The 23049-nt window shown below is 52.2% G+C and overlaps 1 protein-coding gene across 2 annotated transcripts in view; it reads left to right on the top strand.

Moving 5' to 3' along the window:
• Positions 1 to 4033: 4033 nt before the first annotated feature.
• The window catches only part of LOC103767701 (gamma-aminobutyric acid receptor subunit beta-4), a 68571-nt gene continuing 49555 nt past the window's right edge, over positions 4034 to 23049 (top strand). The window contains exons 1-2 of one of the 2 annotated variants that reach the window (XM_008934893.4): positions 4034 to 4670; positions 8281 to 8369. In XM_008934893.4, the coding sequence (XP_008933141.1) occupies positions 4591 to 4670; positions 8281 to 8369 (169 nt within the window). In that variant the 5' untranslated portion in view covers positions 4034 to 4590. The remainder of the gene's footprint in view (positions 4671 to 8280; positions 8370 to 23049) is intronic. The other variant, XM_008934895.2, reaches the window with a different exon arrangement.

Below are 23049 nucleotides of genomic sequence, written 5' to 3'. Positions count from 1 at the left end.
GTGGCTGTGGTGTTAGGAGGCTGGCATGTGCAGGGATGTTCTTTCATTGCACACACGGGAGCTAAACCTCAACAGCCACAGCTGTCACAGCACTTCTTCACTCTCATAATCAAAGGACCTTCACTCAGATGTTGGACACTTTCTACTGAAATATCTTCCCAGAATCCATTTGCTGAGTGCAGCTGCATGCTTGCAGAGGAGCTCTGAAGCATGCTTTGGTGCTGGCAAGACTCAGCCTCCCCCTCTTCTCCTGCTTTTGCTGACAGGTAGAGACAATCTGATTCATTGCCTCAGCACTTTACACATGCAATCCCCTCAGGCCAGCATTGATCCTTCTCGCCCAAACCATGAAGCCAAAGATGCAAGAAGAAGGCACAGAACAGAGATGAAGCCCCAGCAAGTGCTCAGCTGTTGGGACACTGTGTCTGGGGGGTGTAGACCATAAGCCATGATCTGCAGAGGCTTTTGGCACAATACTGTCACACTGACTGGGACTTGGAGGCAGCACTGGCCATGGGATAAGAAGAGAGGTGAGGGTGTGGAGCTTGCAGCAGAGCAACAAGTAAGAGTGAAAGGAGATTAAGGAGTGAAAATGAATGATTTAATAGTGGAGGACAGCAAATGGCCACAAACACAATCCTCCACGGCCTCTTCAGGGTGATCACGGCCACGGCACATCATCTCCAGCAGCCTCTCACACCTCTTTTGAGACTCAAAATATCAACTTCAGAAAAACTCACTGTTGGGCTCTCACTGGAGATCAGACAGCCCCTGGCAGGAGCAGGAGACACAGCATTTGGGATTCTGGGAGGGGCTCAAGGATGCCCACCTTCCGGAGGGCAGGACGCAAACACCTCAGCGAGCATCGTCACGTACCTGTGTGCATCAGCCCTAATGAGACTCAGCAGAGACGGGTGACTAATTCCAAAGCAGTCCTTTATTCAAGAACATGGCTTCAGGTAGATTATTCAGGAGCACACAACAGCTTCTTTGACTGCATTTACTGCCAAGCAATCGGCTCTCCAGAGTGTCCCGTTGTGGCTGAGTGGTCAGGTAATTCATGTGACACGGTTTCTGCTCCCGACTGGGTGAACTTGCAAGCACAAATGTCACCATTTGTGAGCATAATTTTTCCTCTTCATGTATGCCTCTGACATTTGCTTCCCACTTACCTTTTCTGCCAGTAACATGCAATCATAGCTGGTGGGAGAGAGCAGTGCCGAGGGGCCAGAAAAGGAAGGGACCAGGAGGGGCTAAATGGGGCCGCCGGTGCCCAGAGGCAAATGCTTCTTCTCATCTCTCCAAGAGCTCCTCCCTGGTACCCAGCAGCTTAATTCAGAATAAATGCTTCAGAAACTCACTGCTGTCAGGAGACCAGTGTGCTGGCAGCAGCAGGGAGGTAAATACTGTACCTGTACAGCAGCAGGCACCTGAGAGGCACCACCAGCTCCTCCCAGGCTCAGGGCTCCCAGTGCTACCTGTGCACATGGGGAGATCTTGCAGGACCCTGCCATGGCTGGCTGTGCCCTGCACTGCAGACTCAGGCACACCAGCTGAGGCACTGGAGACAAACTGGCCTGTGGGAAACGTGGGACCAGCTGCTTTTCAAGCTGGGGTTGAGCCTGACCAAGCACAGCCCTGATCTACTGGGCTGCTCCCTCCTCTTCAACAGGCTCATGGGGAAACCCTGTTGTTTTGGCCCGTCTCCCCACAGCTGTTTGGGAAAAGGGGAGCTCTTTAGGCTCCTTCAGCCACAGGAATCAGGGAGCCACGGGAATGAGGGGACCACAGGAATGAGGGAGCCATAAGGTTCGGGGGGGGTTGACATGGGGCCTGTTGAAGCCAAGGAACATCCTGAGGACACAGTGCTGGGCCAGCACGGACAGCCCAGACAGGCAGCAGTTGCTTTGGGCTTCACGATGCAGTGAAGTATCACCAGCCAAGCTGGATGTCCTGGTGGAGTCCCTGCACTAACTGCAGCCTGAGAGGCCACAGGGAGTGGTCTGCAGTGCAAACTTCTCGGTAGCATGCTGCATCCTGCCTCCTGACTCCACATGGGCAGACACATTCCCTGGCATGTGACAAGTGCCACTGACCTGCTTTGGTCTTTGAGAAAACACTGGAGAGCACTCCGGGGCTTTAGTCATGGAAGTCTGGAGGAGCAGGGGTGGTCCAGGCTCTAAACCAAGCAGAGAATATTCTCCACCAGTCTCAGCAGCAGATGAGAAGATCTTTTCCCCTCCTGTTCTAGCACAGCATCACTGTACATGCAAAACCTTCCCTGAGCTTTCCTTTTCCCCACAAACCCCACATTTGCTGCCCCCAGGACCTTCCTGCAGTGTCACCAGGACAGAACACCACACAGCCCAGCTCTTCCTTGGTTTAGTGTCTCTGCATTGCAACAGTTCAGTCTGGCATGCAAAGAGGAAGCTCTTTAAAAGGGTCACTCTCCGCTCCTCTGTTTGGGAGAAGGAGATTGGGAGTGTGTGATCTGTGGCGTGCCTCTGATGAGGAAACCATGTAGAGCCAAGCCAAGCGTGAGGAAAAGGAGCATTAGGAACCCCAGAGCTGAGGATTCTTCCAGCTGGGGCTGGGGCAGACCTCCTCATAGGGAAAGGCAGGACAGAGGTGCTGCCCAGTGGCCACTGGGCACTGCCCTGGGCCTCTTCAGGGGCATTTTGGACCTTGTCCCGTCCAGCTGCAGTGACACATCTGCTCTGCCCTCTTGGCCCACAGGGCTTTGGAGACCATCCCCACATCAGGTGTAAGCCAGCACCAGGGGAGGGGAGACTTACCTGCTCAGAGGGCTCTGAGCTGCTGGGCAGGCACAGAGCAAATGGCATCCAGGACGGTCCTGGAACGAGAGCTTGGATGTTTCCTCCTTGAGCCATGGCTTCTGCTCTGCATTCAAAGTGCTGCTGGATCTCCTTTTCCTAGGAAAAAATCCTTCATGGCAACACCCTCCTGCATGCCTGCTGCAGGGTTCCTTAATTATATTACTTTTTTGAGGCAAAGATCGGAAGCTGATGCACAGGAGGCTGTGACAATCTCAAGGGCTGTTACCATTTCAGCAGTCAAAGACACAGCACCAGGAGCTGATCCTCAACAGCATTTCTGGAAGTTCACGCTCCCCGTTTTCCACAAATTCTACTGTATGCATAACACAGCACCCTTCAGGGAGAGCTAAGCATCCCTGCTGAACTGGGCTTCCCTGGCCTGGGGAAGTCTTCAGCCCCACCAGAGTCTTCAGATCTTCCCCAGGAGGAGGCCACCAGGCCATTCTGCCCCATGGCATGGAGACAGTCTCAGTAAATCACCTTATTTTTCATCTCTGTGGCTGAAGGAAGGAGCTCAGCCTTTGCTGATCACACTGTTTCAGGCAACCACGGCACCCACCAGCCGAGCCACTCTTGTCCAGGTGCATCCCCCTGCTTGCCAGAATGCCATCACCTTTCCCACCATCTTCCCTGCTCCCGTCTCCCTGGGGGGAAAAAAATAAAAGCAAAACACCAAAGCACAACCAAAAAACCTCCTCCATCCCCTCTGCAAGCCAGCAGGGGTTAATGTTGTCAGCCATGACGTCAGGATCCCAATTTGTCCGGAGAGTCCCCCTCCCCAACCACAAACTCTCTCTCTCCTCCCCTCCTCTTGTGACTTTGCAATGAGCAGCAAAACTCCACAGGAGCTGCGGCAACAGCACTAGGGAGACATCCAGCCCTCCCTCGGAGAGCAGCACTTTCCACAGACAGGGATTTATTTATTTTCTACACATGCATATATGTATTTATTTATTTTCTGGGTTGCATTTGTTTTTCCTTTTTTCCTTTTTAACCCTTTCACAAAAACCTCTCGAGTGACGAGCCCGAGATTTCCCTAAAATAAAATAACGGCACGGTGGGGCTGGGCTGCTTCCCCTTCCCCCTCGGAAAATAAAAGAGGAAGGGGGAGCAAATAGGTAAAATCCAGAATAAAACCCTATCGCTAGAAAACTCACACGTCCTCCCTCACACACACACACACACACACACACACACACACACACACACACACACGCTCTTTCTCCTCCTCCTCCTCTCTGAAGGTGGGTAGCAGGAGCCATGCAACATCTGCAGAACCGGATGGCAAAAGAGCAGGAGGAAAAATAATCCAAGTGGAGTGCTCAGGGGACACTGAGTTGTTTTTTTTCTTTTTATTTTTTTTCCTTTTTTTTAATTATTATTTTTTTCTTCTTCTTTTTCTTCTGCGTACCTGTGAGATTCGATTTCACATTTTGCTGAGCCCATTTTGGGGCATTTTATTTTGCTTTCTCTTGGGATTTTCTCCATTGCCAGAGGATGTCTCTTGTTGAGAGGATGCTGAAAGGAAGAAGAAACGAATTCTTTGACTGGCACTGAAGGAAGGGGGGGGTATTTTTCCCCCACATTTTTTAGGTTTTTTCATTATACTTTTTCTCTAGGAAATCATTAACTGGGGGGGGGGTTGGTTTCTTTTTTCCCTCCCCCCCTTTTTTTGGAGGGGGATTTCAGAAGATCCATCTTTCTTTCCCCTCCCCTCCAAAGATTTTTTTTTTCATCCTTCGTCTTTGTGGAAATGTGGACATTTCAGGCAGACAGATTGAGTGGAATTGTCTCTGCTTTAGCAGCTCTTTGTCTCGCCTGCTGTGCGCAAAGGTAAGGATTGCGATCCCAGGCTGCAGGGACAGGGGGGCTGACACAGGATTTGTTTGTGGTGTTTGGGGTTTTCTCCATCGATCTGTATGTGGCAAAGGGGAGGGGGTTCTTTCCCCAAATTGCTTCCCCTGCTGCCCGCTATTGTTATTCCTCGGTCCGTGTCGTTTTAGGGGGAGGAGGAGGGATGCTCATACATGAGATGGGGAGCACACTCTGCAGACGGAGCCCACCTCGCAGCCCACTTGTGTGTGTGTGTGTGTGTGTGTGTGTGTTCCCCCCTTCCCCCCTACTCAGCCTGGGGGGGAATGGCAAACCGAAGCGTTTTCCCGGGGAACATGGTGTCTGTGGGAGCCGCAGGGGCGCCTGGCACCGCGCTCTGTGCAGCCGCGCCGGGCACAGCGCTCGCTGCCTCGGCCGTGCCTGTGCCCGCACACACGCAGCGCACACGCAGCCACACTCACAGCCGTGCCGTGCCACAGCCCCGGCTCTGCGGCGCTCCGGAGGCGATGCCCACGGCCGTGCCTCCGCGCAGATTTATGGCATGCAGCCCCGCGGTCTGTGGGTGCCGTCCCTCCCCATCCATCCCCGCGTGTGCGCCTTCATCCGCCCCCCTCCGGGTGCACACGCATGTGTGTCACTACCCAGGGCACGGCACGCTCTACCTGCTCTGCATGGCACCCTGAGCGCCGGCACTGGATGCCCTGCGTGCCCCAGCCGCAGCTATTCCTGCCGCGTGCCCCGAGTGCCGCAGGCAGCCGGAGGGGCAGGCACCCATCCAGCCTGGGCGAGGTGCACAGAGCACACCTGTTTGCTCCCACACGGTGCTTATCCACCGCCTTCACACGCAGGAGTAGCGCTGCCTCCTCCTCCTCGCCCAGGCGAGCAGGTGGGTTTGTACCCCGCTGCTGACGCCGGCTGTGCACCGAGCCTGCCGAGGAGCTTGGCGAGGTGGTGCTGTGGCATTGCCTTGCCCAGCCGTGCACGGGGAGCAGCGCGTTCCCAGCGCACACACGCAGGTCCCTGCACAGCCTTGCGGGGCCGAGGATGATGCCCACATTTGGGTTCCCATAGTTATAAACACGCACATGCGCAGACGGACGCCCACCTTGCCCACACCGTCCACGCGTGGTCCCGCTGTGTGGGACACACAGGCAGGCGTGCCCGGGGGCACGGTCCGAGGAAATGTGTGCAGAATGATGCCCACGGCGGACCCCCTGTCTCTGCATGTGCGTTCAGACCTGCTCGTGATGTTCACCTGCACCTGCAGCCTGCTCGGAGACAAAACACTCTCCCGTGTGCACATGCCTTCGGCTACTCCCACCCCCCCCAGCCAGCAGCACGGGCCGCATGTATGTAGATGCTTGGCTGCAAGTGTGCGTGTAGATATGCAAAGCACATGCCCACCCACACGGAATCAGGGACACGGCACTCCAGAATTCAGTTCACGGGCTGGATGTGCGCGCTCCCCGAGCGGATGCAGACCCACATTTGCCAGGAATAGCTCTGACATGCAGCTGCTCGCCCACAGCTGGGCAAACGCACGACTTGCCTCTTCAGCAGGAGGGATGTGGCTTTTTGGATCAAAAGGAGCGCTGAGAGGAAAAAGACCTTGCCCTTAACCATGATGCCAGTTTATTCCCTCACTAGGCCAACTTGTAGCTGCTGAGGAGGAAAGACCCCCTGTATCCCCCTTTCCACTCTGCAGGGCCCCTGGCACATTGGTTACTGTCTCTGTCTCAGTTTCCCTGCCTATATTAAAGAGGTAACACTTCTTCCTGAGTTTATGTCCTGTAGGAAGCTAAACAGAAGTGTTTAAATCCCCTGAGAAATACATAGTGTCCATATTATGAATACGGAAACCTATGAACATGGAAATCTATGTACCTGTAGGAACGGCTTCTAGACATGAACAAATGCTGGTGCACACTATCAGTAACCCACAGTGACAGTACATAAGCATGCTGCAAATCCCCACATACTGCAGGGAAATCCACAGGTGCAAGTGGACCTTTCAAGCCTAGACACAGTGTTGTGAAAATGCCCACCTGTGTGCAACTCTCTGGCTTTTTCACAGTGATTGAAGCAATGCAACGAAGAGCTGTACCACGCTCAGGTGCATGCTCAGGAACAGAGCTCAGACACGGCACAAGTGCTCAATGGTTTGTCCATGCACCAGAGCTGGGCCTGGGAAGTGCGTGTGCTGTCTCACTTTTGCACATCCCTGTCCGGTTGAGAAATCCCTGCACACACACACTCCCAGACTGACTCCCCAGTGATCCTACATGCCTCCACTCACACCTCTGTGGAGAGCCTGGGCACCTGGGAACCCAGCCTCAGGCACCCACCAATGCCTGCTTCTGTGGTCCTGCATAAATTCTGTCCACAGCCCAGTGTCTCATCATATCCCAGTGGAGCAAGGTCTGTCATTGTCACCTCCAGTCACCTCCAGTCACTGACTGGGCTGTGGTCACACAGGTTTGTGCACATTCCTTAACTGCCCCCCTGAGCTCCAGTGCTTTCTTGTGTCTGCATGTCCATGTGCACAGGCAGGGAGTCCCACACAGCAGGGACAGCACGTCTGTCTGTCTGTCTGTGTGTGCAGACACACAGACATGTCAAGCCAAACCCCCGTGCCCAGCGAGGCAGGGGGCTGGCTGGCAGAGGCAGTGCTCTGGTGCAGCTTTCCAGCCTGACTGGGATGGATGTGGGAGGCGGTGTTGACAGGGAGACATGCTGTTGTGGTGGGTGACTGCAAAGAGCAGCGGTTGTCACCGGCAGGGTCTCTATTCTCATGCAAAGCAGGGGACGAGGGTGGCACAGAGGCTGGGTATTCAGGCAGAAAACCTATTTACCCCGCAGCACTGAATAGGTTCAATATTTTTAGCATCCCCTGCTTTCTGGTTTCCCACCTTCGGTTTCGGTTTGGCTCTTGGGCTGATTTTAGAGAGAGCTCCCTTCCTGCTGTAAAGGCTGGATTGGTGTTAGGGAGGACGGCTGTCCCCCCTTGTGTGTAACTTAAAGGGTTGGGAGGGAAAGGATTGCTGCTCTGGCACACAGAGGGAAAGATGGACTCTCCCTCCCTGTCTCTGCCTCTTGATCTGCGTTGCTAAGAAGTCACGGTGATGCTGAGTGACAGAAATTCTTACATGCCAAAGATCAGCCGTATGTTGAGGCTGTATGGAAAAAAAAAGGAGTGTTGTTTTCTCCTTTACTTCAATAATATGAAGAAACACTTACATGCAGTGAGAAGCAGTGGTTGCACTGGGGTGTGTGATGGTGCAGGGGACCTGCTGGGGGGCACTTGTGCAGTGGGGACATTGTATAGTGAGGACCTCAGGGCAAGACAAGTCTGTGCTGGGTAGTGTGAGACCAGGAGCAAGAACCCAGCATGGCCAGGGCTTGTGTGCAGGTTGGGGGCTGAGAGCTGTGCCAAGGACAGAAAACACAGGCGAGAAAGAAAACAGGGAGGCTCTGCCCGTGGCTGGGGTGTCTGTAGCACACAGGGGTGTGTTGGTGCCCTGGGGTGTGAAGGATGCTGCCTGGTCAGGACCCCTGCCCAAGCGGCCAGTGGCACACGGGGTGACAGAAACTCTCTTCTCTTGTCTTTCAGCCCATCCACTGGAAATATTTCTGTGGTGAAAGAGATTGTGGACAAACTGCTGAAGGGCTACGATGTCCGCCTCAGGCCTGACTTTGGAGGTATGGTGACACTGCTTGTGGGGGGCAGAGCGGGGGCTGTGGTGTGCCAGTGCTGCACACACCAACCTCCTGGAATGCTCCAACCCTCTCCTGTTTGCTTGCCCTCACGTCCTTCTTCCCTTCTCCCTCACATTTCTTTCTCACCTCCTGGTTTCCCTTCTCCTCTCACTGGCTCTTCTCCTTCCACCGTCACCCATTTCTGCACACAGGTGGGTTGGCCGTGGTGTGATCCTCCTGGGGATATTTTGCTGGGATAGGTTCACCCAGCTTTTCCTCCACTCCAAGCTTTCCACCATCACAGACAAGTCATCCCTCCTCCACTTCTGTTCCCAGTGTCAGATATTTTGGCTCTTTTCCCTGTGGAGGGTTGGGGTGGTTGCTGGCAGGGCTGTTGCATGGTCTGCAAGGCTGCCTCCTCAGCAACAATATGGGATAAAATATTCCCTAGGGAGCTGGTGGCTATTCAGTAGAAGGTGCAAGGATCTGCAGTTCCTCTCTTGCATTCTATGGTCAAAAAGGAGAATGGCAACTGCCTGGTAGGGACAAAACATGGAAAATCCTTGGGTACCATTGCACTCCTGGGCACAGCTGAGGTCCAGCTGAGGTTCATCTCTTGGAGAGGAGCAGGCAGTGGAGAAGCACAGCTGACTGCACAGGGAGGGGGATTTGGAGGACTTCAACCTGCCAAGATTGGCTGGTTTATGCCTTTTCTTGGCAATGTTATTTCCTCCTCCCAAGGAGGTGTGTGGGGTTGGGGATGTTCAGCCCGCAGGAGGACAGGTACAGATCGAGATGTCCCTCTCCTGCTGACTGATGGGAAACAGATTCATGCTTGTGTTCTCCAGGGGAAGAGAGGCCAAGGCCAATTATATGGTGATTCAAAGGAAGAGTTTTCTCCCCAAAGGCCTGATCCATAGTTCCTTGAAGGTGGGAGTGGAGGAGTATCTTCACTGATTTCATCAGGTTTTGAAGCCACCCCAGTGTGTTGCAGTTTCCCACGACTGCATGACAGAACCCGTCCCACCCTGAAACCTCTGGTGTCCTGCACCTCACCCAAACCTTCCCCCTCTCACTCACCACCCCTTACCCATAGCAGAGACTGCCTTCCATCCCCACATACACCATCCCCACTGCCCTTGCCTCCCTGTTCCATCCTGGGGTGGAACAGGGTCTTTCAGGTGGCAGCACTAGGTGCTGCTGGACGCTGGCCTCAGGGAGGGCTGCAGGGTGGGGGGGATGCTCATCCCTCCAGAGTGCTCAGAAGCATCTGGGAGGTCACCTCAGTGCAGTGGGGAGTCGCTTTGGAGGGGCCTGCAGCATCCTGCAAGGAAACAGGAGTTCCCCCACTCCCCTCTCTCCTTTGGGATATGGTTGGGTTTGATTTAAAAGCTCTGTCTGGGAAACATGAAATGTCCCTGTTACCTGACCGGCCCTGATCACAGAAATTGGTGCAGTCACATTTTATGAGGGGGAGAACTGCGGAGATGACACAAAACTGGAAGAAAACCATCTTTGTAAGGCGTGGAGGTGATTGTGATACAGTAACACAGTAGGTGATCCGGCTCCGCAGAGGCACAGAGCAGGGGGGCACAGGGGCAGCCGTGGGGCTGGGGGTCCAGCAGCCCAGGCTCATTTCAGATCCTGTCTGCCCCGACTGCCAGGTCCCCAGGGCATCCAGCTGCCCCCCAGGACATGGACCAGCCCCTCCTCCAGCCCGGGCAGGGCAGGGCAGGGCTGGGAGCCAGCAGTTCTGCTGGCCCTGCTGGACCCGTGCGGTGCTCAGGCTGGGCTGGGCAGGCACCGCGTCCTTCCGGGCTACAAACGGATGGGTTTGGGCAACCGCCGTGTTTTATTTGATTTTACCCTGAATTCCCAAATACAAACTGCATTTCCCCTCACTCAAGCAAAGGAATAGAAATATGACAATAACCCTCTTTCCTGTCATCACCTCGCTGCTGCCCTTCACCCTTTCTTGTCCTTCCCTTTGCTCATGAGTGCAAAGTCCTGCAGGGGAGCACCAGTGGCTGTGCCTTTGGTGCTGGGTGTGCAGGAATGCCCAGACTGTCAGCATGTCTGGTCCCCCTCCCCCCGAGGACAAGCTTATCTGGACAAAATTGCCCCTGCAGCATTTACAGCTGGGCTGAGACGTGAGCCTGGAAGCTGGAGATCATTGGCATCATGAGCCCAGGGGAAAGGGGTGCATGTTTCCTTGTACCACTGCTGTCCCCAGAGCTCACCAGTTCCCTGAGATTTTTCACCAAACCCACTGCTAGGAGAAATCCTGTGGGATCACACCAGGATGTGTCTAACTCTGTGTGGCTTCCAGTTCATCCACGTTCCTACTGTGGAGAGGGTGGAATTCCCCCCAATAAGTTGTCTGCAGCTGGAACAGCGATGGGACCTAAAGGAACTGCATGAGTCTGAGTCAGGGTAGGGTTAGGTTGGATATTAAGGAAAGGTTTTTCCCCCAGAGGGTGGTGGGGCACTGACTAGGCTCCCCAGGGCAGTGGGCACAGCACCAAGGCTGCCAGAGCTCAAGAAGCATTTGGACAACACTCTCAGGCACATGGTGGGATTCTTGGGTTGTCCTGTGTGGGGCCAGGAGTTGATCTCAATGATCCTTGTGGGTCCCTTCCAACTCAGGATATTATATGATTCCATGGAAAAGGCACACCCTGGGTAAAGCCCTGGAACCTGTGTGTTTATGCAGCCCTGCTACCTCTCAGGGACGTGTGGAACTGGGCTGAACTCCAGTTCCACTGTGAGGACTGGGCTGTTCTCCAGGACACTGCCCTGCAGCCCACCCTGTGCTCCACCTGGACTGTCCTGCTACCTCTCCTCTGCCTTCCAGCTGGGCAAAATGGGTGTAAGCCATCTCTGCTGGGGGAGATGATCCCTCCACCTGCTTGTGTTCTTCTCCTGGGAAAACCCATGAAGGTGAGCTGGGAATGCCCAAGACAGCACCTCAGAGGGGTGGCAGGTCCTGCTTGGAGCCATGTGCCCTGGAGGAATGTCATGGAGCTGTCTCAGGGCTGGCCCAGCAGTGACAGGGGACTGGACAGGCAGCTGCCTGTGGGAGTGGACAGGTCTAGGGCAAAGCATCTGCCACTCAGCTGCCTGTGAGCCAGGCTAAGCTGCTCCAGACAGCACCTCCACCAGCCAGAGCCTTTGGCCCTCTGTGGCTCAAGGATGAGGGCACTGGGGGCAGGAAGGTCAGAGCAGCCAGTGCTGGGCACCCCAGAGTTGTGGGCACAGAAAAGTCCTTCCCAGGCAGATTCCCACCAGAGAAATGCAATAAACCAGGCTGCCCTCCCTTCCTCCCTTCTCCGCTCTTTCCCTGCTTGCTTTCCCCATGTTCTCCTCCTCCAGCAGCGTTGTTTCCTTCTTGCCATCCTCCCCCCACATCAGTGCCCAGTGGCAATCACCCTGCACTGTCCCCATCTGCTCAGCCCTGTGGGCAGGGTGCCACCTCCACACCCTGGGGTGCCTCCTCTACACAGCCGTGGTTGCTGCCCGTAGAGCAGGAGGGACCTTTGGATGTGAAGGCACTGGAAGAGCCTGTTCCCGTGTACCATTTGCACTCCTTGCACCTCAAGGGTGAGCCTGCACCTCACAGCCTGTCTAAAAGAGCCACTGCTCCCATGGCACAGCAGCCCCAAGGCTGTCTGCCTCGTGCCAGCACCCCCACCCTTCCAGGGATGAGGTGCTTCCACGGCTCCAAATGCATCTCACGGCTCCCCAGTCCTCTTTTTTTGAGAGAGAAAGAGAACTCCGACTAATGCCAAAAGGAGGACAGGCCTGCTGGGGATTGCAGTTCACTTTTTAATTTTGAGATGCCTCGTTAGCTCTGGGCCGAGCTGAGTGGCTGAGAAGCATCAGCCACTCGCTCCTCTCCCTCTCCCCCACCCCCTTGGAAACCCATTAGGCCCAGGAGCAGGTCGGCTCTCAGGGGCAGTGCTGTGGCAATGAGGGCTCTGTGCTCACCTGGGGAGCTGGGCTGAACAGGGGGGACACAAAGGGGGAAAGCTGATGGAAAAATCTGGGAGCTACTCCTCTGGAAAGCCATCCTGGCTCGGTGGAGGCAGCCCGAGGGTGAGGGGCTGGTGTTGAAGGGTCTCCAGGTACATCAGCCCTTGGGGAACAGGTGATGAACCTTCCATCCTGGGCAGCCCTGAACAGACCCCTCTTATGCCTCAGCCACAGTTTCCAAACCCTAGAGCAGCACATCATGTTGGAGAGATGTGGGACAGTGTCAGAGTGGGACACGTAGGGATCACAGAGCCCAGTTTTCATGGGCTGGGCACGGAGATGGCCTGGGACTGAAAAGGCAAAGCAGGTCTAAGGGGTCTGGCCAGGGTGGTGATAGGGATCTGGAACTCCTTTGATCAGGGATTTGCAGGACAGGAGCAAGATCAAGCCAGGGCTCCAAGAGGGAAATCTCAGTCCTGGTACTGCAAGATCAGCAACAATGCAGACCAAATGGTCTTTGGAACAGGACAGTGTATCTCACAGGGAGATCAAATCACAGGTGGGTGCCATCCAGCTGGCCCTGGCTTAAGGTATGGACAGTATAGGGGCAATTTCTATAGCACAATAATTACACCACAGTAAGACAAGCAGGATGCTCACAATTTAGGACTGGATGAGCAGGGAATGCTGCAGATAATGTCTGGGAAGCACTGCAGGGCCGTGGGTAGGGGAGAGAGGGAGCTTTCAGAGCAGCACGCTGGTTCTTGTAAGTGCTCTTAGGCACTCACTTTGAGAAGCATTAGTTCCATAGGAGAAAAAAAAAAAAAGGAAAAAGAAAGCAAAAGAAGACCATATTGCCCCAGGGTAGAGAAGGCTATGAAGGAATGGCAGGAAGATCCCAAATCAGCTCAGTGACTCAGCTGCTCTCTGTTGGTGCAACATTTCCAGCCCAAAACTTTTCAAGAGTTCCAAGCAGATGGCCCTTTATGGTTCTCCAGCATCATTTGCAGACCTTGGTATCCAAAGGTGATACCAAGCAAGATGAGGGCATTCTCTACTCCTTGCTGTAAGCCCAGTTAGAGTGCAGGATTCCTAGTGTTTGCCCTGGGTGGCACACACAGTGCCTGAAAATGCCTGGTGAAAAACAGGATGACCAGAAAACCCTTGGGATTGCACAGTAAATCCTGTGTTTTCATGCCTGTGGATCCAGCAGCTTTCCCTGCCCCATTTTTAATTCAAACTTCCCTAATTAGTGTTTAAGGGGTCTTGGATTGAAATGAGCCTGTGTCCTGCTCCTCACCTGCTCTGTGGCAAGGACCTGTCTTCCCAGCTCTCGTCACCCTTGCTTAGTCCCACCACCCCCCCTGGCCATTCCAACCCCTCCTTAGCTGCAATATCCTGGCCTTCCTCCTTTCTGTCCCCTGCCCCTCCTGCTCTCAGCTTCTCTCTGCTCCATCACACCTCCACCCTCTTGGGGTGCCCAACCTGCCCCCACATCCTGTTTGTTCCCCAGCATCTCTCCTTCAAAGGCCACTCCAAATTCAGTGGACCTGGGGATGAAATCCTCAGTCTTTCCCTGTGTAACAGCATCACTTGAAAGCCAGAACTGTAAAAATAAATGATTGCTGATGCATAAAGTGTTGCAGTGAAGCATCGTCAGTAGTTCAGGGCTCCAGAGCTGGCGGGGCTGGCAGGCTGGTATGGATGCAGCAGGACACAGGGGGGGCCAAAACCTGGCCCACCAACCCTGTGTGCCTGGGAAACAGCTGGTCTTTATGGCCCTGGACTGGCAGGAATGGGAATTTGGTTTCTTACCTAGCCAAGGCTGGTGGTATTGCACGTTGTCAAGGCTTCCCGAAAATGTCCCTGTTTTCCACTGCGTGTAAGGCTGTGTTTTTTCCATGCAGCTACCTTGCCTAGATTTTTGATGGGGAGGGGGGGGAATTTTAGGAAAAATGATTCAGAAATTCCTGAGACCAAGCCAAGGCGTGTACATGATGGGGTGGGGTGTTTTTTTCTCTCCCAAAATGCTGGAGGATGAATCTGGGAGCACCCACGGCAGGGCTGGCCCATGTGCAGTAGCAGGGGGGCACCCAGGGCCACCAGCAACCTGGCTGGCACAAGGGCTGTGGCCCTGGTGCCAAGGCAGCATCCCAGAGCACTGATGCTGCTGCAGGAGGACCAGGGTGTGGGGCTGGAAGAGGGCAGTGGGTGCAGGTCCTGGGCTGCCTGTCCTGGGAACCACAGGAGCTGCAAACCTGCCTTTCTAGGGTTTAGTTCCCAGCCCTCCAGCTCTCTTCCTCTCCTCTTCTGTGGCAAAAATGTTTAAACCTCAGAGCAGCCAGATTCAATTTTCCCTTTGCTTCTGAGATGCCTTGAGCCAACTCTTTTGGGGCAGGGAATTGAGACTTAGCAGGAAAGCTCTCATCCCACCAGGGACGGCTCTTTCCCTGCCTGCAGGAGGAATTGCCCAGAATTGGACACAGTTAACCTGAAATGCTGCACTTCACAGGGCCTGACTCCAGTGGGAAATATCACCCTTCCACCCTTATGCCATGGCTGGGCAGAAGAGCAGTTCTGGATTTGAAAGCAGAGGGGCAATTATGGATCAGGCTGGGGAAATGAATTAATTGAGGGAGGAGAGGCACGAGCTGTCTGGAAAGTCTGTAAACCCCAGTGTCACTCAAGGCCAAAGAAAAGGTGGATATGCCACCAGGGCTGCCAGTAGTCCCATTTTACTTCCTAAAAGAAAAGAGTATTAAGAAAAGGACGTTCTTGGTCAGTCAAACTGGCTGCAGCTGTGCAGCCCTCACTTCCTCCCCAATTTATGTGACTCCTGGCTCTGGACCATGGGTCACATCCTCTCTAGGGCTAATCCAGAAGGAAGATGACAACCTCCTGCTGTTGTGTCTTACTTCATTAACTGAAGTGGCAGGAAATGAAAGGATCCAGTCCTTCTTGGGACATATGTGGATGTTAACACATTGCCACATGATGGAATTTCTATTTTTTTCACTTTGCTCTTTTTATAGGAAATCCATGCTGTGAAAGGGACTTTGAGGCTGTAAAGTCAGACACGCAGGACTTCATAAAAGCCAGAATTAGGGTTTCTCCACGGATCTATATTTGGTCCCCTTGTGAGGGTTCATCAGGAGGCAAGGTCTGAGAGTCACTTCCACTTTAGCACCCTTACAGAGCACACCAGAGATGCCATTTACACAAGGAGCTGACCTTCCCCATTCCCTTCATTCCAGAAGGGGACAGGCTGGGACCATGGCAGAGGGGACCACGGTCACAGCAGGTGACTGGAGCAGGTTGAGCCAGACTGGAGTGAGGTGCTTGTCTGATGCAAAGCCTGGGACTGAGCAAAGACCATCTTGGACTTGTGCTTTCTTGACTGCTCTGTTTTCAGACCTGCTCACAGCACAGAATCAGTTGTTTTTATAACTGTTTCAAGCACACCAGTACAGCGTGGACATGTTCACACCTCCCCTCCAAGAAGGCAAAGGTTCCCCCTGCTGAGGGGTGCCCAGTCCAAATGTGATTTTCCAGGATACTGAGCAGCACTGTAGCCAGACACTGCATGTTTGGAGCACAGCTCCTATTGGTTTCAGCCACAGCTGTGAGTGTTCAGCCCCAGTGCCCCAGGAGAGAGGCACAGAGAGTTCATGGGAATCTGTGAGGTTTAGGTGGCTTGCACAGGAACCCCTGTACACATCCAGTCCTGGAGAACAGAGCTCAGCCACAGAAACACCTTTCCTTTCCTGGAGGCTTCCCCCTCACTCACTGCATGGCTACTCTGCACCATCCTCAGAGCAAATCCATCCTCTGTCAAACAAGGAAAAGGAATGAACAAGGATACAGTGGGCTGTTTCATTAAGAACTGGCTCTGTAACATCCATTCAGCACTGGGCATCCTTCCACCTAACTTTCAACCATTTTGTTTTCTCATGAATTTCTTTTTTTTTTTTTGAGTGCAATAATATTCTAGAATATCAGACCTTCCTCCGGTGTGACAGAGCTTGTGAACCTCTTGCTGCATGTTGAACATACTTGTGCATTCATGTGTGGCCCCACTTATTATCCTCCTTCAGAGACAGGAATCTCTGGCCCAGAGCAGCGGAGGGAGTTTTTGGGTGATGTTTTGAAGACAGCAACGGAGATGAGTTCCCCTGAGTCTCAGCCCGGAGTCAAACTGGTCTTGGGTTTCTGAGCAACCCACGTGCCTGCCCTAGAGCTGTGCCTGGCAGTACCAAGCCTTGGTTTTGGGGTTTGGTATCCAGTGGAGAACATGAAGTTTTGCTGTCATCCATTACACAGCACACTGTCACTGGAACGGGAGGAGATGTTGATTCTCGTGCTCCTGCCAGAGCCTGTGTCACATAATTGCATCTGGTTGCCCTTCTCCTTCCTCTTCACCCTTGGCTGGTGCAGTGTCTCCCTGCAGCTCTGCTCAGGCCCTGACACAGCTGCTTTCCAGCACTGCTGGAGCTGGTCCTTGGCAGTGCACTGTGGCCAGCAAAGGGCTCTCAGATATCCCTCTTAAAAGAAAGATGTCATCATCATTTTAACAAAGCATTTATTCCATTAATTTTGCCTCTACTCTTAGTCGTAGATTTTTTACAACAAAATGCAGTGCATTTGAGTTACTGATTAGTAGAATAATTCCAATACCTCTTAATTAATTAACTGCCTAAAAGCAGATGGTTGTTTATGGCGAGTCTGGAGGATGTTTACCACCTCACCTGGCCCCATCTTCTTCCTTGACTAACATCTACATAACACTCACCATTTCTGAGATTATTCCTGCTGGCAAAGTTGCCTTCAAGGGACTGTCACTGAAAGCAAAATAGAAAAAGAATGTAAAATCCATCAGTAGAAGTCCTTTTGATTACTCAAAATACATTCCCACAGCCCTAGAGCTGTTCATCAGAGCAGCTTTACACACCTGCATTGTTCATTTCCTAAGACTCCCAGTATCCCAGTAAGGTAGAAAAAATATTTTCAACCCATATAAGACAAAATACAAAAGCCAAGGAATATGCTGCAGTTTTACTGCAACGTGAAGGAGTCTCTCTGTGTTCACGTCACTTTTCTTACCTAAATCTGATTCAAAGAAAAAAATTTGGAGGCTACTACTGTGTCAGGCTGAAGGGATGTAAGATGGTTTCTTTGGTCCTGCAAGACCCATTCTTGCAGAGAGCCCTTGGTGGAGGTTTTTAAGTGTCTCTTTATATCTTGATGTTTCATGCACTTGTTAAAGCATTCCTAGAAACATGGGCAAGACAAATGATGTGCTTAATGATGGCAGAAGGTTCATTAAAGGAATTGACACCACATATGTGAGAAAGAGAAATGTTGGACGGTGGAGCTCCATAGCATGAGCAGATTGGTCAGAAAAACAGGTATTCTGAGGATCCAGTGATGGATACTGTTCCCACTAAATGGAAGGAAGCAGAGCTCTTCTCAGCCAGCCCTTCCTCCCAGGATGTGGGAGCGCTGCTTGCTTTGAGCAGGGTATGAATTCCAGGCTGGTTTGGGAAACACTGATCACACAGTTCCTATAGGCTGTTTTTCTGGTTTTGGCATTTATCCTTGGTTCTGTGTCAGAGCTAAAAACTCTTTTTCTTCTCCGATATTTCCCCCCCTCCCCTCCCTGTTCTTTGCAGTCCTGCAGGAATTGTGCAGTTAAGTAATTGTGTGCTTATAGATGTCCCTGATTGTGACAGGGTCAAGCCTCAACCAAACCTACCGCGTCCAGAATTTCCCTCCCCAGACCTCAGGACCTCTTAGTTCAAGTCTGGGATGGCTCCGAGTACAGTTTTAGTTAGAAAAGAGCCTCTGTAAAATTACATCTTGTTGTTCCATATTTATTCTCCCTCAGTGGTTTCCATGTCAAACTTGCTCAGTTTACCAGTCAAAACAAGATATTTCTACCTGCCAGCTCTGCCAGCTCAGCCTGGGCTCTGGAAATCAAGCTGTGCTCTCTCTGCTCTGGACATCATCACTAGCCAAAAAGGGTTCTCAAGTCAGGGCTGAGCTGGAGGTGAGGTTGATTATGCACGAATATAATTTGTTCTCGAGTGGTGTTACGGGCTCTGTGTGACAGAGAGCAGCAAGGCTCCTGTGCTCTACAAATATTGACTAACAAATCTTCCCCACCACCTGGGGGATGATGGGCCACCACTGGCTCCATGTCACACCTCAGGGACACCAAGAGGGGGCAGCTTTTTGGGGATGAGAGTGAAAACCCACGGCAGCACAGGGAATGGCACTGGGCAGTTCTGCCTCCTGTTACTCTCTTCATTTGTGCCAACAGACCTAAGCACCTTCAGCACTCTGGCCCGTTGCTTGGTCAGTAAACCAAGCAAACCAAGACCTTTCCTTTGACTGTGGTGCCCTGTGAAATCCCACAGGGAAAAGGCAGATGAGCCCACTCCTTGCTGCAGAGAAATGCAGGGGTATAGTCATAAGAAAGGCTCTTAATTAATGGGCATTGATTTTGTTCACAAGCAGTTCCCTTTCTGGTGGATGGAGCAGGAAGGCATTCCTCCATGTCCTTCCCAAAAAACCTGAAATTTTGTAAATTTGATTGTTGGCTGAATATTTTTTTTAAATGGTATGTGGCAGATAATATATTCACTGTGTGTGAACGTGCCACAGAACAGAAAAATGGGAAGGTGTCCTGGTTATTGCACTACCTTCAGCTTTCACTCCTGTGCTTTTGTAGTGAATCCCACCAGGGTCTGTCAGCACGAAGGGACACCCAGAGCCTTCCCTGTCCCCATGTAAGACTCAGCTCTCTGAGCCCACAGAGTCATTTCAGCCACTAAAAGCCACAGGAGGCTTTTCTCTGTGACACAGCCCAAGAGCAATGGAAAAAACAGTGTGACTGACTTGGTTCCTGTGACACTTCATCACCCTGTGCTTGCATTTGGGACCAAGGCTCAGCAGGCAGCTGGGATGTGAGCCCAGGAAAGCCTAATCTCCTGCCCCCTGGAGAAGGGTCTCATCCTGCTAGGAAATTTTTGGAACTGAGGGAGAGGGTAGGCTATGGGCTGAATTCTTCTTATCCTCCTTTCACAGCAAAAATAGAACATTCATCACAAGTTCCCCTACATGTTTTTCTTCCCTATTGCACACTAGCAACTTGCTAGTTTTTGAAGCTACAGAAAAAAAAGAAAAAATTGGTGAGTACTCAATAACGTGTGATTATTTGGTTGATGAATCGCTGGAGATAAATATATATGTAAAAGCTCTGCAAGATCCACTGCCCCATGCATCCTGAGTGAAATCAGTTGTTTTGGTGAACAAATGGCACTTAGTTTTATGTCTTAATGAAGGGGTTCTCGGGTAAAATGCAACCCCAACTTTTGTCCTGCTGAATTTCCAGGACATTTTTGCGAATCAGTCCTCACTGAAATAGTGGATGGGATTGACCAGCGCACGGGTCAATCCCTCAGAAGTGAACAACTTAGAAACTTGAATTCTTTTTCCCACTAAACTCTTGCAATTCTCAGTCATCACTGAATTTCGTAAGGTTTTTGCTTTCTTCAGACTGTGGAGAAAAGGGCAGAACGACCTGAACAAAGCAGGTCCAAGAGCCTCAAAAACTAAGGGATGAAAATTTATAATCCCATGCTTAACATTCGGAAAAGGGGAGGCTTGTTTGTGTGTGTACTTTGCTTCTCAGGACTCCTAGTGCAGACTCATGATTTTCATGTGGATGTCATGATATTTTCAGGCCTGACTCACTCCATTTTCTCATTCCTCGCACTGGAAATTGTCCTGACTGCCACTGAGCATGAGCCTTGGGCACTGGGCAGCCCCAAAACTCTGCCTCTGAGCTGAGCCCAAGAGCCACGTGCCCTTCATGGGGTAAGGAGAGGACTGAGCATGTGGTTATGGGGAGGTGATGATGGGAGGCACCAACAAAAGCCCTAATGGAAGGCTTTATTGGGAAGGATAAAGTGGACACTTGGAAAAAAAATCCCTGTATCTCCAGAAAGGACTTGACAGAAGTAACAAGAACAGAGTGACCTTCTCTCCCTTGGAGAGCCTGGCCACTGGCTTTGCACTGTGCTGGGGGATGAAGCACCATGTCCAGCACACTCAGAAAGTGCTCCCATGGAGGTGTGGCCACAGGAGGGCTGTCCCCTGCTGCTCCCTGATGGCCCAGCCCTGGTTTCAATATTTGTGCAAGTTTAGCACATCCCAACCTGGCCATCTTGTCTCTTTTGTTTTTTTTTCCCTCATGCTGGGCATGACCAACTGGATTCAATCCAGGAGTTACACGCTGTGGTATCCTTTAAAGACAAGAGTCTGTAAGCAGTGATGAGGAGGTGTGACTAATTCATAAAAAATTGAAAAAAAAGGGGGGGGGGAAGGGAAAACACCTTGTTGTTGTCACTTTGATAAAAATGACAAGTCCAGATATTTTGTTGTTGTTACAAACACTTCCAAGACAGAGTAATGGATTTGATATGAACAGAGGAGCCTGTGTTAACCCATTCAAATTAATTTGGTTCAGCTCATTTTCAGCTGAGGAGATTAGATGGCTCAGGATTTGGGAGAGTGTTTTCCCAGGCAGGTCACACACTGTAGCACAGGCCAGGTCTGCAGTTGTTTGGGGGGTGATATTTCCAGTGCACATAAGGGAGAGACTCCCTCACGTAGCAAATGTTTATTGATCAGGTGCATGAAAAGCCCAGCACTGAGAAGCTGGGTCAGGACTTCTGTGCCTCTGGTGGGCAGGTGAGAAGTGAGACAAACCCATGGGCAACAGGGGAGGAATTTCCACAGCTGCCAGCTGGCGTGCAGGGAAAATTGCTAAATGGGCTCAGCTGTGGGACACTCTGACAGCCCCACCTGAGGTGGGTGGGTCCTGTGGGATGAGGTGGGAGGGATGTCTCCTATATAGCAGCCCAACCCTTGCTTTTGGGGCTTGTTTGCCTGTGAGGAGGAGAATGGTGATGTGGTTTTTCAGGTAGGTTGCTGCTCCTCCTGCCTCCTGAGCTGCTGCAGGGGATGTCGGGGTGCTGGGGGTTTTGCAGCACTAGGGATGGAGCCCTGATCCAGCTTAAAAAATCCGTGTGTGTTTGTGGATGTTGTAGCACCAGGACTTGTATGGGAACTGAACATTCTGCATTGTAAAGAGTGTTTTCCGGGCTGTGGTGAGTCCTGGGGGCTGGAGGTGGGGCAGGAGGGGGCAGCTGCCTGCACAAAGGGGTGGGGTGAGTGTGCTCTGGTAGGAAGCTGTAGGTCCGCGGTTAAATACCCTTTGCGTGTTTACCCCGGGGATTCAAAATACTTTGTATGTGTGCAGTCCTTCCTGCAGCCCCCTTCGAAAGCAAGGTAATAGGGCTGGGAAATGAGGAAAGGCAGTGTGCCAAAGGCATCTGAGGCTGCCCCAGCAGGAGGAGGGTGGCAGCTCCGGGAGTGCAGCCCAGTGCCCTGGCTGGCTGTGGGAGACGGACCAAAGGTGAGCTCTGAGAAAATGCAAAAGGACTGGACTACTCCTGAGTGCAGCCCAGCTCCCCAGGCAGGCAGAACTGTGCCCCCCAGCTGCAGGGCCCACGGGGAGATGCAGTTGCTTGCCAGGATCCTGGCAGAGGTAGGAGGGAAGTCTTCTCAGGTGGAGAAACGTGGGGGTGGCTGCTCAGCGTGGGTCTGATGCTTCACGTTGCTGCTGGGGAGGAGATGCCTGGCTTGTGCTGGTTTATGATATGCACTTGCTCAGGAAGCCTTGTCGCCCTCCTGCTGTTGCTGTTGGTAGAATAAGAGCTGAAGGGATCTGGATGCTCAGTGTCTCTGCTTTCCCAGGATTAGTTCAGTGTAAAGGCAGGGAAATGTAAGGTTTCACAGTGCTGGCTCTTCAGAGAGGGATATAAAAGCAAAACACCAAGTGTGCACCCTGCAGACTGCAAAACAACAGAGCTGGTCCGTGGGGGTGCCCTGGGGGCCATGGGGAGGGGTGTCCCTGGAAGGGGAAGGCAGGTGCCAGTCCTGGCTTTGGCAGCACCAGGAGGTCAGAGTGCTGCTTTCCTCTCCTGAAGGTCAGGCCTGGATCTGCCTTCTTTGCTCCAACGAAGATTCCAGTGGCTGTGGCAGCCCTGCAGAGCCAGCTCTATCTGCATCAGCTGGGTGCTCCCTGCTTTAGGGGATGGATGGTAGCTGGCACTTGATACCCTTGGGAAAGTTACTCTTAAATGCTTGATTTCTTGAGACCCACAGGTGGGGCCAGGATGATAATGATCAGTTCTGGTGAGGTGATGCAGTTATGTGTGCCTGTAAATGAGAACAAATACATAGCTGGATGAACGTGGGAGCTTATTTTCCCCTCACTTTGCTGTAGCCTTACCAAGTGTGCATCACCCATACAAGAGATATACAACCAGGAGGCTTTGGAAGACTATCATCATCATCACTTGAGGATGAAACAGCTTTAAAAATCCCTCTTCTGAATATTGACCTAGGCCTCTTCCAGGAACAGATGATTTTCTGAGTGGTCAGTAATTTTTCTCAGTGTTGAAAGCCCTGTGTGTGTGTACAGGTGCTTTGCTGTACTGGGTGCACTGGCAGTACAGATGCTGTAAGGGTTGGTGTCTATTCTCTTGTTCCATTTTTAAGCCTGTACATTTGAGACCTTGTTTCTATTCAGTTTGGGTAGCTGTCTACCAACATCTTTTAAAATCAACCTTGATTTAGCTTC

This window comes from Manacus vitellinus, unplaced genomic scaffold (genome assembly GCF_001715985.3).
Source record: "Manacus vitellinus isolate BGI_N305 unplaced genomic scaffold, ASM171598v3 scaffold_19_pilon, whole genome shotgun sequence".
NCBI lineage: Eukaryota > Metazoa > Chordata > Aves > Passeriformes > Pipridae > Manacus > Manacus vitellinus.
This window is presented reverse-complemented; position numbering and strand designations above follow the sequence as displayed.